General features: G+C 40.7%; 1 protein-coding gene across 1 annotated transcript in view; it reads left to right on the top strand.

Annotated features, from left to right (window-relative positions):
* Positions 1 to 17,041, top strand: part of PTGFRN (prostaglandin F2 receptor inhibitor) — a 95,540-nt gene that overhangs the window by 34,125 nt on the left and 44,374 nt on the right. The window contains exons 3-5 of the mRNA XM_063126790.1: positions 2,243 to 2,662; positions 5,176 to 5,559; positions 10,035 to 10,460. Of these exons, the coding sequence (XP_062982860.1) occupies positions 2,243 to 2,662; positions 5,176 to 5,559; positions 10,035 to 10,460 (1,230 nt within the window). The remainder of the gene's footprint in view (positions 1 to 2,242; positions 2,663 to 5,175; positions 5,560 to 10,034; positions 10,461 to 17,041) is intronic.

The following is a 17,041-nucleotide window of genomic DNA, read 5'->3' as shown; positions in this document are numbered from 1 at the left end:
CCCAGAGAGCTTCGGCTGTGGGGCGGTATATAAATGTAATTAAATAAATAAATAAATAATAAATATGTGCTTTATAAATTCCTGTAAACATCACACACCCATCAGGTCTTATTTGGACAGCTATGGGATTTTAAGTTTAAACAGTTTTAACTGTTGAGTACTGCTTTTTTTATTGATGCAGTTTTTAGACTGATTTGCTTTTCTTTTTTAATTATAATTTTGTGTTTTATTTTTTAATGTTAGCCACCTTCAGTGCTATTAGTTGCAAAAAGGCGACATATCTGTGGGCAGTTTTTCCAAGTATCAAATACTTGATTGATCAGAGTTCGTAAAACAGGAGATGCTACAGAAATCAGAAACAATCCCAATGAGGAAAAGAATGGAAGACTACAAAAGGCTACACAATAAGCTTAGCGATGATCTGAAAATAAAAAATAATACATATAGGGGTGAAAGGAGGGACAGGTCACCAAGGAAGTGTACAGGCAGATAGCTTGTAATTACAGAGACGGTGTCAGAAAGGCTAAAGCTCAGAATGAGTTGAGGTTGGCGAGGGATGCTAAGAATAAGAAAAAGGGCTCCTTCAGATATATTCAAAGCAAAAGGAGAACAAAACCAGCTATACACCAGCTGCTCAGTGAAGATTGTAACTGCTCAACTCCTGTTTTGGCTCTCCCAATAGAGAATCTATGTCCTACCTGGCATATGTGACAAACAATCTGAAGGGGAAGGAGTGCAATTTAAGGTTGACAGACATATGGCCAAGGAATATTTTAGCAACCTGTAGGACTTCAAGTCCTCAGGTCCAGGTGAATTGCATCATAAGGTGTTGAAGGAGCTACAGGACAGGTTCTCGGAGCCTCTATCATCTTTGAGAAATCCTAGAGAATGGGTGAAATATTGGAGGAGGGCAAAAAGGTAGGTCTGGGGAATTATAGATCAGCCAGTCTGACATTAATACCTGGGAAGTTTCTAAAGCAGATAATGAAGCGCTCCATCTGTAGGCACCTTGACGCTAATGCAGTGGTCACTAGGAGCCAGCATAGATTTGTCAAGAACAACTCCTCCCAGATTAATCTTATTTCATTTTTTGATCAGGTGACCTTCTTATTAGATCATGGAAATGCTGTGGACATAATATATCTTCATTCCAGCAAGGCATTTAACAAAGTGCCCCATGATATTTTTTTTACATAAGAACATAAGAAGTGCCATGCTGGGTCAGACCAAGGATCCTTCTAAATACAGCATTCTGTTCATACAGTGGCCAACTAGCTGCTCACAGGAAACCCACAAGCAGGACATGAGTGCAGTAATTCCCCAGAAACTGGTGTACATAGGCACATTGACTCTGATACTGGATGTAGCATATAGCCATCAAGACTGGTAGCTATTGATAACATTATTATTATTATTATTATTATTATTATTATTATTATTTATTTATTTATTTATTTAGTGCCATCAATGTACATGGTGCTGTACAGAGTAAAACAATAAAATAGCAAAACCCTGCCGCATAGGCTTACATTCTAATAAAATCATAATAAAACAATAGGAAGGGGAAGAGAATGCACCAAACAGGCACAGGGTAGAGTAAAACTAACAGTATAAAAATCAGAGCAAAATCAAGTTTTAAAAGCTTTAGGAAAAAGAAAAGTTTTTAGCTGAGCTTTAAAAGCTGCGATTGAACTTGTAGTTCTCAAATGTTCTGGAAGAGCATAACCTTATCCTCCAGGAATCTGTCCAGACCCTTTTTAAAGCCATCTATATTGGTGCCCATCACATTTGTGTTCCAAAACTGACTGGCACTGCCCTATATTTCCTTAATGGAAGCAGGTGAGGGTGATTGTACTTCAAAGAACCCCATAAAGTGAACTGATCATTTGGATTTAAAGCTTTGTTCTTGAAAATACCAATTTTTGCATTTCAGTTCTCTGTCTTTTATTTCTAAATGCAATGCAATGCAATGGAAATGGAAATTTCTCCACTTGTAGATTTTACTTGGAAAAAGAATTGGGGCCCTTGATAATACTGGAATACTTGTTTGAGTTGGGGTGGTGTGGTGTTTAAAACAGTGTTTTGCTTATGTTTTCTGACACAAGTGATTTGTTCTGGCTCCGCATATTCATTAGCATAATTAGTCATCTCTTTCCTGACAAGCTACCACAGCTTGACTCTGCTTCATCGTCACTCTTTATGTAAAACCATTTATTATAATCCACATCTTTTCTCTAAACAGTGATTGCAGATGGCTTAACTGTCAGTGGGTCAAAAGCCCGCTCTACAGACCCTTGGGACTTACTGGAAGGAGATGCATTTCAGTTGCGCTGCTCAGCTTCCACCAATTCTTCAGAGCACACCCATCTGTATGTGACTTGGGAATTCAAGAATGGCCTTGCCTGGCAAGAAATCCTCTCCCTGACGCATGAGGGCAAGTTCCAGCCTGGTTTGGAGTATAACGAGCGCTATATCAATGGGGATGTGCGCTTAGATGCTATGGCCAATGACATTTACCGCTTGTCTATGTCCCAGGCTCTTCCAACCGATGAAGGTACCTATAGGTGTCGAGTGAGTGAGTGGGTTAAAGGTGCAGATGGCTCATGGCAAAAGATCCAAGAGAAGACTGCTGATGTAGCAAATGTTGTGGTGCAGCCAACAGGTGAGTGTGCAATATTCATGAAATGATGTTCCCCATAAGTGCATCTCTGCTGTAATAATGTGGTCGTGGTGGTGATAGAATGTGCAATTAGTAAGCAAAATCAGCACTTGTGACTGATCCCTATGTAGCTTAGCACAGTATAACATAGTAACAATATTTATTGTCTTAAGTGCAGGTAGCATGAAATCTCAACTCAAACTGTGAAAGCCTACCTATGAAGATATATTGATATATTCTTTGAATATTTTACTGCATAATTGTTTTTGGGATCTTATGATGTTGGTTGGTATTTTTGTATTGTGCAGAGGTCTTGCAAGATGGCTTTAGGGCTCATTCAGGGCTAAAAGAGAACCATAATGTGCAATTGTTTAGAGTTAGTAGCATTTTTTTCAAGAACTTAGTTGCCTGGTAGTTGTTTTTAGATAACTAAAATATTTTTGTATGCCAAGAACATCAGTGTCAAATGCATGTGCTTCTGTGAATCATGCCAGACTGCAAAAGGTGTACAGTTGTCATGAGAGGAGGGGAGCAGGAGTGAGTGAGTAAGTGAGTAAGCAAGCTAGTGTTGCCAGACATTCCAACATTCTGCTGTTTGTGACACGGAAAGGAAGACTTCATTCCTGCTGGGAAAGCACAGGAGAAGTCTGCCATTCTAAATGCAGGCCTGTCACTCAAAGCAGAAGGGTGTACCTGATATAAAGTCGTAGCCCCCTCTGGCATGACCCTTGACTTAATCCCTTGACATCTTCCCCGCCTTGAAAATCACTTCAAAAATCTGCAATTATCTGCAGATAAAATCCGCCTAGAAGAATCCATTTTTTACCTTCCTGTGTAAGCTGGGAGGAAGGAAAGATTGTCAGTTTAACATATATGTTAGCTTTAAAAGGCCAGCAGACACAGGGTTTATTTTATTTTAGGTTTTGCTGTGGTTTGAGTTTTAACAATTAAGCTCAAATTTTGGGCATATATATTATATATAAATAATCCAGACAGCCCTCTAGTTCATTTCACCTAAAGAAGCCTCACTCTCTTTTTCACAAGAGGAATCTTGTGAAGACGCCTTTCCTGCTCTCTCTGCCCTTCTTTCTCTCTCTTTGCTGCTGCCTCCAACTTCATTGCACACCAGACTGTGCAGATATGGATTGGTAAAAGCCCTTCCTTTACTAACCCCTCCCTTGCAAGTCCATTAACTTGCCAAGACCCCCTTCTTGAATTACCCCAACTCTTCTGGAGAACCTTGTCATCTTACCTCTGCTCCTTTCTCTGTCTCTTCCCCAGGCTTGTGTCTCTCTTCTGGGAGATAAGCAACTTGCAGCTTGCTTTGCTCACAAGCTCAGCAACCCCATCTCCACTGTTCATTCCCCATCCCTCTTCTTCCTCCTTCTGGCTACTGCTAGGGCTTCTTCTTCTCACCCACACCCAACCTATTAGTCAATTACACTAAGCCCTTACTTTAATGTATCTGCCTTAAAAATTAGAGCTGGTATTGTATGAAATTTAACCCCATAAAATGCCTATTTCCTCAGTCTCTTCTTTTGAATGTAAGTTTTAATTCCTTTTGATGAATTACTCCTGGGTTAAGCAATTGTGCCTTCAATCTCCAAATCCCTTTAAACCTGTAAGGTGCTACGCTTTGGGATGCTCAGTGCTCAATGGTAAAAGATTCCTTCAAGTGTCAAGGTTGCATGTCTGAAGGTGCGCATCCAGGCATTCTTTAAAAAAATGGACTCTTGCTAACAATCTTGACCAAAGCAGGTTGTTATCCATTTTGGGAAGTGTGTTTGGGAAGTGTTTTCAGGAAGGGCTTGAAGTCCTTTAATCTCCACAGGGAGGATTTGAGAATGCAATTATGATAGCTAATTTAGATGTGGTTTTTGTTCTGGAGGTGGTTAAGATTGTAAAATCTGATTGGTCTTTCTTTGTGAGTGTGTGTCAGCTAGTAAGAAGCCCATTCTGTTTCTTCAAGATGGATATGGTTAAACCCACATTGCTCAGTCAAGTTCTTAAATGTCAAGTGAAGTTAACTTTTTAAAAGTCCAATGGTGTTGGATTGAAGTGAATATATACCATCAACCACAGGGAGGCTTATGCATGAGGTTCTTCTTCAGGGAGGAGAGATTATAGGAAGCTAAATTTACAGCCTTTAATTTAACAGAACACCTTCTGTTGGGAGGACAATATTCATACTACAGGTAAAATGTAAAATGTTTTAAGCTGGACCACCTTTGAATTTCAGCAGAAAAATGTGTAAGCCTTGCATATCCAGGCACAAGTGAAAGGTGGCAGGCTTTAAAACTGAAACCGTATAGTAGATTTTCTTTAGATCATACAAGCAGATATTTGTGAAATTTGAAAGAAGTTGGCTACCTTTATTTCTATTGTTCTATTGTTTATTTCTATTGTACAGACCACTAACTGTTAAGCAAGCAGTAGAACCTGATAATGAAAGAACCTGTTGAACTACAAATCTGAAAGTAACACTTTGGTATTGTTCTTTCCCTCAAACCTCCCAGCTCTAGGTGTGTTCCTCACCAGAAGCAATGTATCTGTGACAGACAGAGACTCCCTTGACCTTACCTGCAACTTCACAACAGATAGAAGTGGTATTTTCCAAGCAGAAGTCACATGGTATTTCAGTGAATCACCTGATGGCCCCATGGCAGAGGCCCGGGTTTTGCTGAGTGCAGACCGTGATTCTGTAGTTAGTGACTCTACCCTTATCAGCCTCAGCCATGTGGACCGAAGTTCTTACCACCTGTTGATACGTGATGTTGGCCCTGAAGACTCAGGCTATTACTTTTGCCAAGCAGCTCTCTGGGTGCCACAGCAAAATGGTAGCTGGCACAAGGTAGCAGAGAGGACATCTGTGCCAGTCACTGTGGAGGTGTTGGCATTAGGTAAGTAGCTGGATGGTGATGATGGATGCTATAACCCGGGGTCATCCCATGAAACTGATTGGTGGGAGATCCAGGACAAATAAAAGGAAGTACTTCTTCACACAGCGCAGAGTTAAAGTATGGAACTCACTACCACAAGATGTAGTGATGGCCACCAATTTGGATGGCTTTAAAAGGGGGTTGGATATATTCCTGGAGGCGAAGGCTATCAATGGCTTCTAGCCCTGATGGTTGTGTGCTGTCTCCAGTATTTGAGGCAGTAAGCCTGTGTGCACCAGTTGCTGGGGAACACGGGTGGGAGGGTGCTGTAGTACCATGTCCTGCTTGTCCGTCCCTGGCCGATGGCTGGTTGGCCACTGTGCGAACAGAGTGCTGGACTAGATGGACCCCTGGTCTGATCCAGCATCAGGGCACTTCTTATGTTCTTATGTTGCTACACAGTTGATTAATCTTACCTTGTGCTTTGTTTGTACCATAAAATGAAAGTAAAATAGAAAGTGCCATTCAGTTGGGATGAACTTCGTTTCCTAATAAATTATTTAACTCTTAAAAGTGCTAATCTCTTCAGTGCTACCAATTAATGCTCACTGGCAGTAGTGTCCAACTTAGACTCTTGACTATCTTGGCCATTTTCATGAGAAACTCTAAGTGTGCCTTTTAGTAGCTACTGTTTTGCTTCTGAAATATGAATGTGACATAGAAAGAATATTAACACTCTGAAACAGAATATATGTTTTGATCAATGGGGATCTGTCAATTGACTTACAAGCATAGGAAGTTTAAATAGTCTTGGCATGAGTTGTGAAGATGCCCTCTGCCTTTGAATCAAGAGGGGACACAAACCTGAAGGTGGTGTTGGTGGTGCAACCGCTATGCCCTGGGAAGATTAAAGAGGCCTTGTTCAAATAAGCTTCAGGGAACCATCACAGGAACTGCCAAGGCTTGCAACGAGCAGCAATGGTATAAGTCAGCTTTAAAGCTCATCCTTATTTAAGTCAAAAGATAAGCTTTCATAGACTCCTTCAGAGGGATGTGTACACCCCACCCCATCCCATGGATCAGCTAAAGAGAAAATTTCAAAATTCATCCATTTTTAAAACTAGGAATGGTCTACCTATTTCTTAAAGTCTTTAAAAATGTTGTGCTTGTTCTCATACAAAGAAAGAGGGAAAGAAATGGCATGCATTAAATATATAGAAAACCATGCTAATTGTTACAGTCTCATCTCTCTCTCTTTCTTAGTATGTCAGTAAAATAGCATCTCGCGGCAAGGCTTCATTGTAGGACTTGGTTTCAAACAGTTTAGCGGCTTAGCTAAATACTTTCCTGTACTCTAGTTTGCTGCTGTCCTGCACTGACTGGATTCACACAATACAACAACTCACACTCAAGTTTGAGTATGGATTGAGAATGGTTGTTGTTTTGCCATGGGTTCTTCTTGAAACATGTTGTTTGAACCCATGGCTAATAATCCATGGTTTGTTAACCACGAACAACCTACAGTTCATAATCCAACAACAAACCATGGGTTCTTTTTGTAGGTTGTGATTAATGAACCATGGTTTCTTAGCACAGCTGGGTTCACACAACTCAACAACCCATGCTTCAACAACAACCCATGCTTCATGTACAACCCACATTCAATCCATACTCAGTCTTGAGTATGGGTTCTCATGTTGCATAAACCAGGGTCTTAGATCATAAATGGGACATAGCCCGAGTCATCACTACAATGTATTTGTAGTCCTGAAATTAAGTCTGCCAGATTTCCTTGGAAAATCCATATTATGATGATAATCACTTGCAGATTATCTAATCTGAACAGAGATGCAAAGCTCCATCAGATATTATGGAAAGAGTAGTGAGGTGGGCCATAGGTTTAGGTAGACAAAAGAATGATAAAATCGACTCTTTGGTTTTCCTTAGTGCAATATTCTGCTGTGACTTTTATGGAGTATTGTGTTTTCAGTAACTGTTGCTCTGTTTCCTAGCTAAACTCTTAAGCTATTGAGATCCTGCTTTTTATGCAAATATTCTGAGAAATGAGCATCCAGGCAGGAGAGATACAGAAAACTGAAACCCCAGCATAAATTTCTAAAGAACCATGTTGTTCCGTGGAGTTTGCCTTGACGTGTCAGCATCTCTTAGAGAATAATTAGAAAAATCAAGTTTCTGGCTTTTGACTTTGCAATTAGGAGCCAGATGATTCCTGACAGCCTTTCAAACAACGGAAGCGAGCATTTCTACTTATGCTCTCTACTGAAATTAAAGTATTGGTGCATATACACTAAGCTAGCACAACCGGAGAATAGGTCGGTGGTAATCCCTGCCCTGACAAAGCCAGACTGCCTCCTTTATTTGAGTCCAAAGATGTCTCAAAGCCATTCCTATGTTACTTGTGCAATGCCCGTCTAAACATGTTTCTTGGAAGTTAATTTCATTGAGTACAGTAGGACTTCATTTCTAATAATTTTAGTGTAAGATTACAGCACTGGAGGAATGAAGATGAGCAGAGCAAATTCTAAATTTTAAGATGTAAAAGAGACATCCAACAGGGAAAAACAGTTTCAGCATTGTCCTGCTTTTTACTGTTTTCTATGTATCTAGCTATGAGAATAAGCTTCTCTCTCTGCTCATGCAGAAGATGCACATTCCCACTTCATTTAGAGCAGAAATCAACCCCCCAAAGTTACTAGCCTGCAAAAAATGTCACTCGCCTGCTGGGAGCTGGCAGAGGATTAACAGGGAGCCCTGGCCCTGCTCCAGTAGTCAGCTGCATTTCTATGCAGGGCACAGAGGAGTGTGGCGGTGGCGGTGGGGGCTTCTCTCCCCTGGAAACCTGCTTGTTTTTTACATTGGGTGCAGAGGACGGACAGAGCATTTCATCCCTTCTCCGCCTGTCTGCTCGTTCACCTGCATGCCATTCCTTGTCAGCTACCAGGTGAGTGGTTTAAATAAAAGAACCGGTGCAGAAAGATGCAGCTGCATTCCTCCAGAGTTGTACTTCTGTTTCAAATATTATCTGGTAGTCTCCCTACCCTCAAAAGCCAGCTTGAATAGGGTGCCTCTGTTCTGCATTTAAAGTATTTAGTTGGCTAGTGGGAATTCCTTCTCCTTGATAGCCACAATTAGTAATTACTGGGGTGCAGGTAAAGGGTGAGGATAAAAGTATTCTTCAAATGAACTTATGTTGCCCGGGGGTGGGTAAAATGGGAGAGGGATTCTCATCATCAGAGGTACATAAACAGCATCCAAAATTCATCGCCAGCCTCCTCCTCCTCGATTGAAGTTTGTGAGCTTGGCAGGGTATTAAGTCATTGAACTGTCAGAAAGGCTGTTCTTTGACAGCTGACAGAGTGCAGGAATGAGGCTTATCCAACAAGCCTTTTATTTCCTTCCCTCTAAATCCTCTGTCTGAGAGTCAGGGTGAAGAGCCTAGCTGGAGCACTACTGTCAAAGCCAAACTTTCCCTAGTGATCCAACCCTATAGGCCTTCCAAATACTGACATGATTAGCTAAAACCCCATTTCCCTTCATCATTCCCTTAGTTCTTATCAGAGCAGAAAGCAGTTATTCATGCTTCTGTTTTGGGAACTCTCTGCTTCAGTAAACTCTGTGTGGGTGCAGCCACTAACCTCAAAAACTCTGATTTATAAAATCCCTTGTTAGTACATATTATTTTGCCCCTCTGCAGGATCTGAATATTGTTACTAAAAGCAGGGAAGGGGTCCTTCAGACTTGTGATTATGATATTGTCAGAAGAGTAGTAAACGTAAAGTCTGTAAAGTCTGTAAAGTTAACTTGAAGTGTATGTTCAGGACTGCTTCCAGCATCCGGAAACAAGTAAATGTGGGCTGCTCTCCAATATTTGCATACTCTGTTTTGAGTTTTTCTCTGTGTTAATAAGTCACTGAAAGTGAACAGGAGTGCAAAGAAACCTGGCATATCTTCCAAAATGTTGATCTCTTGCCATTGAAATCAAAGGTTTCCTGAGAGATAGATTTTGCAGTTTGAAATGCAATGTTCTGTGTATTATGAAATCACTACCAAATAGCTTAATTCAATGAATTCTGGCTGTAGAATTTGCCTTTCGTTTGGCTGGGGGCCATAGAAGGTAATACAGTGAAGATAGTGGGGTCAACTCATGGCAATGGTGGGCAAACTTGTGGCCCTCCAGATCAACTCCCATCAGCTCTAGTTATAGCTAATGGGGAGGGATCATGGGAGTTGTAGGTCAAAACACCTGGAGGGCCACAAATTGCCTACTCCTGCTTTATGGAATGAGAGTGTCCACTGTCACCAGCCAATGGTAGACACCACATTCTAAGTCATGACAGGTAGGGTACTGAAGGAATTTTGCAATTGTGAATGGATATTGATGTGAAAATATGACCTATATTCTGAATATTTGTCTTTATTTCATGCTTTTAATTGGTTTCCTTGGCTTTCCTCCTGTTTTTCCAAATCCTACGCAGAGCCAAATTATCATGTGTTTCTGAATGCGTCTAAAACACCTACATATTCAGAGGATCCCACAGAATTGGAATGTAGAATTATGGAGACACAGAACACGGAAGCAAATGTACGTTACACGGTGACCTGGTACTACAGATTGCCCACACGCAGTGATGAAGTGGTAAAAGATGAACTTCTCGCCACCATGGATGCAGACTGGACGCTGGTAGTTGGGGATAAAAGCAAACAACGAGCTCAAAATGGGGGAATTATTTTCTCTAAGCCAACGGTGAACACCTTCCGCTTACGAATCCAGTGGACCTCTGAATCAGATAGAGGACAGTATTATTGTGTAATTTCTTCATGGAGCCGGCAGCGCAACAGCAGCTGGATAAAGATCAAGGATGTGGCTTCGATGCCTGTAAGCATTTTATGGTCTTCACAAGGTAGGAATTTTGCACAGTCTGACTTTAAAATTTGTGATGCAAGTTGCTGGTGACTCAGTGGCTGGTGTTAGTACACACACTCTGATGGAAAAATTCTAAAGGATCTTGATAAAAGCATATGCATCTGCCAATGCCATAGCCATCTTTGGAAACAACAGCATGGTACAAATTAGGAATACTGAGTAAGAATAATAACACAACCAACGATCAGGCTAGGCTAAAGTTGCAAAGAGCCCAGGGCTAGAAAATTTTTAGGGGAACCTTTGAGGAGATATAATAACATCACAAGACCCTGCCCCTTTAAGAACCTCCTGGTGGTGTACAAGTAAGGAGCTTGAAATGTGTCTAAAGAAGAGGTCCAGATTCTAGAGGAAATAATTGTCTTGGGGTTAAGGGATCTACAACTGGTGATAATGTAAGGAATTATACAAGGCACATAGAAGTCGGCAACTTGTGGCCCTGCAGATGTTTTGGCCTACAACTTTCACCAGCCCTAGCCAGCATAACCAATGGTAAGGAATCATGGGACTTAAAGGCCAAAACACCTGGAGGGTCACGAGCTGCCCACCCCTGCACAAATATTTAAACTAAATCCTTGCAAGCAGTGATGTAGGGGAGCCAATGCTCCCAGGGTCAAAGTGCCCATCAGGCTTCCCTCTGATCTTAGCTGCAATCCTCACAGTAGCTGGGGTGGGGGTGGGGAAATGGATTTGCCAATAACAATATATTATTGTGAGCTATCCCTGTTGTATTTTGAGTAGCATTGGGCTGAATGGTTATTTAAGACCCATTAGCTTTACAAAAGTCGTATATAATACACACAGAGAGCTGGACAGTTTGCTGTCCCTGAACCAGAGTTCAATAATTCCCATGTTTACTTTCAGGTATTGGCTATACATTTTGTTTGTAAGAGTGAAAACTCACTATAGCAGCTTTGCCAAACCTGTTGCCCTCCAGATAAGTTGGACTAGAATTCCTAGTATCCCAAAGCCAACATGGCTGGCTGTGGATGCTGGGAATTGTAGTTCAACATATATAATACACCCAGCTACCTGTGTTTTGTAATCTTCTTGGAGAATGGCTATAGGGATTGTCATGGTGAGCACTTGCACTTCAAAATTTACTACTACACCACTGCTTGTGAGACTTCAACAGTCACAGCCAATACATACTGTAAGTCTTTTTATTTCCCCAGTATTTTAACATTTTACCATCTTAGTCTTTTAACTTTGCTGTTTTAAATCTGTGTTTTAAATCTCTGCATTGCTGCTTAGCTTTATTCTGGTTGTACTTTTATATTGCGTTTTATATTGTGGTTTAAGTTTTATACATGAAATTGTACTTTATGGTTTTAATTTTTGTGAACTGCACAGAAAGCTTCGTCTATTGGGCAGTATAGAAATGCAATAAATAAATTCAAGATGCTAGAGATATTTTTTAAAAATGATAGTAAGGGTGGGGGGCCTGATGGCAGTAGTTGTCCTAATATAATGCCTTGGTAAGCAAGTTAGAATGAGGGAAATCAAACATAATTGATTTTGATCCTTTTATCCTGTGGAAAGGAGTGTCTAGACAGCAGCCAACACTCCTGATTGGTTATTCCAGCACACAACTTGAAATGCGGGAAATATGCTGTTAAACAACAAGTTGTCTCTTTCCTGGAATGCCTTGTGTTCACTACATGTAGAATGTACAGTTGGAGTGTTGCATTAATGTGACCTGGCATGGACAAGAGTAAATTGAAATACCCTTAAAATCTGGCTTGTAAGGGATAGGAGAATTGAAATAGTACTCATCAATCCATGTACTTGAGCTGCCCTTATGAGGATTTTGTTTGATGTAATTATTTGCCAGGAGCACCAATTCACATTCTTTGCTAAGGGCTAACTTGAGAACTGACATGATCAACAGCTGGAGTTTTGAGTCCCATTTCTGATGTGGACTTAGTGAATGCCTTGGACAGGTTGCTATCTCTGAACCAGAGTTCATTTATTCCCATTTTTACTTTCACGGATTGGCTATACAAGTTGGTTGTAAGAGTGAAAACTCACTATGTGAAGCACTTTATAGCAGCCTTCTCAAACCTGTTGCCCTCCAGATAGCCTGGTTGTGCTTTTATATTGTATTTTATATCATGTTTTATACTGTTTGTTTTATACTTGAATTGTTTTAATTTTTATGAACCTCCCAGGGACCTTTGGCTATTGGGCAGTATAAAAATGCAATAAATAAATAAATAAAATATGTTGGACTACAAGCCCTGTTCCCCCCCACCCCCAGCTGGCATGGCTGGCTCTGGATGCTGGGAGTTGTATCTGGAGGGCACGAGGTTGGGGAAACCTGCTTTATTATAGCACCTCTAATTCATAAAATTTATTAGTAGTAATAGCAGCAGCAGATTTCTTCTTTTTCTCTGTCAAGATGCTTTGAATATGTGTGTGATGATCCAGTTGTTGAAGCAGTTTGCTATGAGCTTAAAGAGTGTGCAAGATGCTGCACAAGATATCCAACTAATGCTCTGGATAAGGGTTTCAAATGTTCAATTGAAAAAACTCAGGCTTGTGAGAACTCTCTGGAATACAAAAAGCTAAAATCTATGAATTGTATTAACTCTTCAAACTGATCAGGTTTGCACAATTTCCATTATATTGTAGAAATCTGCAAACGTCACTACTTTACAAGAAAACTAAAATAAAATTATGTAAAGTTGAGGAACAAAGAGCTATGCAGGGCACTCAAGACCCACCTTCAACCACTGGAAATTTGTTTGTTTGTTTAGAGATTGTATTAATAAGCTGGAGTATAACAAATATTCTCAGGGTAGTAACTACAGATTAATTTCATGATGTACTAAAAAAGAGACAAAGTACAGTACAATAAAAGTATGATATCGCATAAAGAAGAAGTAAACCCAGGAGCCCAAGTAGATTTAAACTTGCTGCAGCCTTTTCAATGGCCAGGTGGGGCAAGAGTTTGCCTAGTGCCAAAAACCTGACCTAGTCTCTACTATGTACTTGGTTGAAGCATGTCTTCAGTATAGCTATCTCTTTTCTGTTTTCCTTGGGTCTGGTAATAAATGAACTGGTAGAAGAAGGACCAACATGAGCTGGGAAATCCTGGCTTTCTACCTAGAAAGTGTTAAAAGAAGCCAGCATGGCTTCTCCCCTTGCCCCCATGTGTGACCGTCATTTGTATAATTCGCTACGATGCAGCATAAGGTGGTGTGTTATCCGAACCCAGCGTGGGTGACTTCATACCCACCCTGCAACCCCTACTGCAAGTTGGTACAAAGCTACCTTTGCTGCACCGCACTCCAACACTTGGATAACTGCATTGTGGGGAATTATGCAAATGACGGTCATGGCACATGCATGAGCTGGAGAAGCCACGATGGTTTCTTTTACCATGAAATCGTCCAAACCCAGTCAGTGAATCAACAGATTGGAACTCACCCCCCCCTCCTTTTCTTTTGATACAAATTTCTGGTAATATGAATTCCTGAGAGGAAATACAGAGAACAAGTTTAGGATCCATTGCTCAGTAGCAGTGCATTTTTTAAAATTCCATAGCATTTGACTCACTCCTATCATATCCACTTCAGGTATCTTGGGTTGCAGGGCTGCTACTAGTCACTGGACAGTACTAGGCTAAGTGGACCAATGGGTCTGATTTGCTATAAGGCAGCTGCATATATATATATATATATATATATATATATATATATATATTCAAATCTCTTGCAACAACCGGATCTTTCTCCTGATGTTCACGATCGTATCTCGGCATGACTTTCAGATATCTCAGCTTGGTTGCTTCATCGTCGTTTGAAACTTAATATGGCAAAAACTGAATTGCTTGTTTTTCCTCCTAAACCTTCTCCTCATCTCTCATTCTCTCTTACTGTCAATGATGTTACACTTACTCCAGTCAAGGAAGCTTTTACTCTACCCAGTGCCTGTTTGGTGCATTCTCTTCCCCTTCCTATTGTTTATTATGATTTTATTAGAATGTAAGCCTATGCGACAGGGTTTTGCTATTTTATTGTTTTACTCTGTACAGCACCATGTACACTGATGGCGCTAAATAAATAAATAAATAAATAAATAAATAATAATAATAACTGATCAGAGTAAGAAGGCTTCACAGTTCATGTTGTCTCAGAAGGCAAAGGTTTATCTGTTCCGCATGTATCCGGTATCTACTTTGGAGTTTTTGAGGCTGTGTCTGCGGTCAGAGCTTATCGTGAGGATTTCTCATGAAGTCGTAGGTAAGAGATAAGCTTCCTAATGGGAATTGTGTGGTAAAGTAGGACTGCATGCCAACAGCACATCTGAGGGTCTGCAGCTTGATGCTAGATGTTACTCTATTAGCAGGGCAGGCAGGCAGGCAGCCATAGCAAGAGAACTTCTTCCCCTGGCCTGCTATGTTTCCATGCTGGAAATGGCAAGAGACGCTCCCTTCTTGTATGTCCGGCCCAGAAATCAATTGGATTGGTGGCAGAGTTAAAGATAGCTCCATCCCTTTGAGACTAGTAACTCCTTCCCACTCTGACTAGCTTGTTTCCTAAACTTGAACTGTTTTTCTGAGATTCACCTGATCAAGAGAGAATAGCTTTAAAGGACAGATTCCACTCAGTGATAGATTCACAAATCCAGCTGAGTGTTCTGGGCATCAAGAATTAATATATATGGGTTGTGGTCCTTGAAACTTCTCTCAAGCCAAGTAGCACAAAGTGATACCACAAAATATACATTTATTGCTCAAACAATATTAGGGAATAACAAATCATGCAATGATAGAACAAGCAAAACACATTACTACATACAATGCAATTAAGATGATCAGAAGTATAATTGAAATTGTGGCTAGCATATTCTTTAATAAAATTAAAGTTTAATTCTTCTCAACTAACAGAGTAGTCATCATTAAGATCTTCTAGTTACCAAACTGGCAAGCATGGTTTGCAGAGCTTAGGTAATCATGCTGGGTAGGCATCTCATTCTCCCGGGATCTCTCTGGGCAATTAGATCTAACTCTTGCTTTTATTACTCTTTTGCAGATGACCTCATCTTAAGTTTTAGAGAAAGTCATACTGCTATTCCTATTTCTCTCAATGTAACCTCTGACACCTTCGCTGCCAGTTAGCTGTACTTCTATGTTGGACTTGCAGGAGATGAAGCCTCTTCATATGTGCTTAGTATAGAAACCAAGTGAACAGGTGGAGGAGGCTCCATGTCTCCTCCGCTAGCTTGCTGCATAAATGTTTTATTTGCCTGCTTTTTACTCATAAGAGGGGCTGGCAAAGGTGGGACAGAGTACTATGCCTCCGCTTAGCCCCTCTTAAGAGAAAAAAGGAGGAGAGTAAAATGTGTTGCAGGTTAGTAACTTCTGGGGGATAATTTACATTTCATTGTTTAGTGTTCCTTATCAGGCAAAAATTCTGGGTAGGGCCTAGTAGCCAGGTAAAGTGTGAGATCTCAGTGGTTCCTCTGTTGCTGAAGCCCATTATGTAACCTTCAATCAACATGCTTTACTGACTTCCCAGCCCTGCTTGCTGCTTTCTTTCCCCATGCCTTTGTTCATTTTTTTTTTTGGTCTGCAACACAGGCCAGAACGGAAAATAGTATCCCATCTCTCATTCATTCCTTATCTCTCTCTCTCTTTCTTCTGTAATGTTTACTAAATGCAAAACATATGATGTTGATGTCACTGTACTCCCAAGTGGCAGGGGCTATTTTTGGAAATAGCCATGTATCTTCTGTAATTTCTAGTTCTGTCTAAAAGGAATCTGTAAATAATCTGTGGTTCATTTAGCTAATGCACATGTAGCAGCTAAGTAAAGTAGTAAGGAAGTGCTTATTGTAAAATCCAGACATGGAGTTTCTGGAATGAATGACACATTAGTACGTTTTTTGAGATCCATTGTGCATTTCAGTTGTGGGTGGCGCTAGGGAAATGTATCTTGACAAGGTTGTGTCTTGTCCCTGGGCACCTGACACACTGGTCTCTTTCAATAAATGGAATACTGATTATAGGAACAAATCATAGAACCCAGTTTTGTCAAAAAGGTATGTTTAAATTAGGTGCCCAAGCATTCATCGCAAACACGGAAACTTCCTCTCTCTCAGCATATTTCTGGGTGATAGAATCGGGTTTTGTAGGTGGTTTAAAAACAGTTGTCTGGTGACCTTCAAGAAACTATATAGTTTGCTGCTCATTGAGTTGAGTAGGTGTTGCCAATGAACAGGCACCTACGTGGATCTCCATCCTGTGCAGCATATTCATTGTTGCTCACTGGAGGGCTACAGTATGAGCAGTTTTCACTGTACTGTGTAAGTCTGCTACTACATCAGTGGTAGACATAGAACTCTTAAGGAGCTGGTTGTCCTTTGTAGCTAAAAAGGAGAGGAGAGCCATATTTACAACTGACATAGTGCTGCCAAGTCTTTAACACTAAGTAGTAGTATTGCAGGTGGCTGTGTGGTATACTGCCCCCCTATTTAAATAATGCGTAGCTTTTTAAGACTAGGGCGGAGTGTGCATTGTGTGACTGCTGCAGTGGTAGAGAAAGGTGAGTGGAA

The sequence above is a fragment of the Elgaria multicarinata genome, chromosome 5 (assembly GCF_023053635.1).
Source record: "Elgaria multicarinata webbii isolate HBS135686 ecotype San Diego chromosome 5, rElgMul1.1.pri, whole genome shotgun sequence".
NCBI lineage: Eukaryota > Metazoa > Chordata > Lepidosauria > Squamata > Anguidae > Elgaria > Elgaria multicarinata.
Note: the sequence above shows the minus strand (reverse complement) of the source record. Positions and strands in the feature narration are given on the sequence as shown.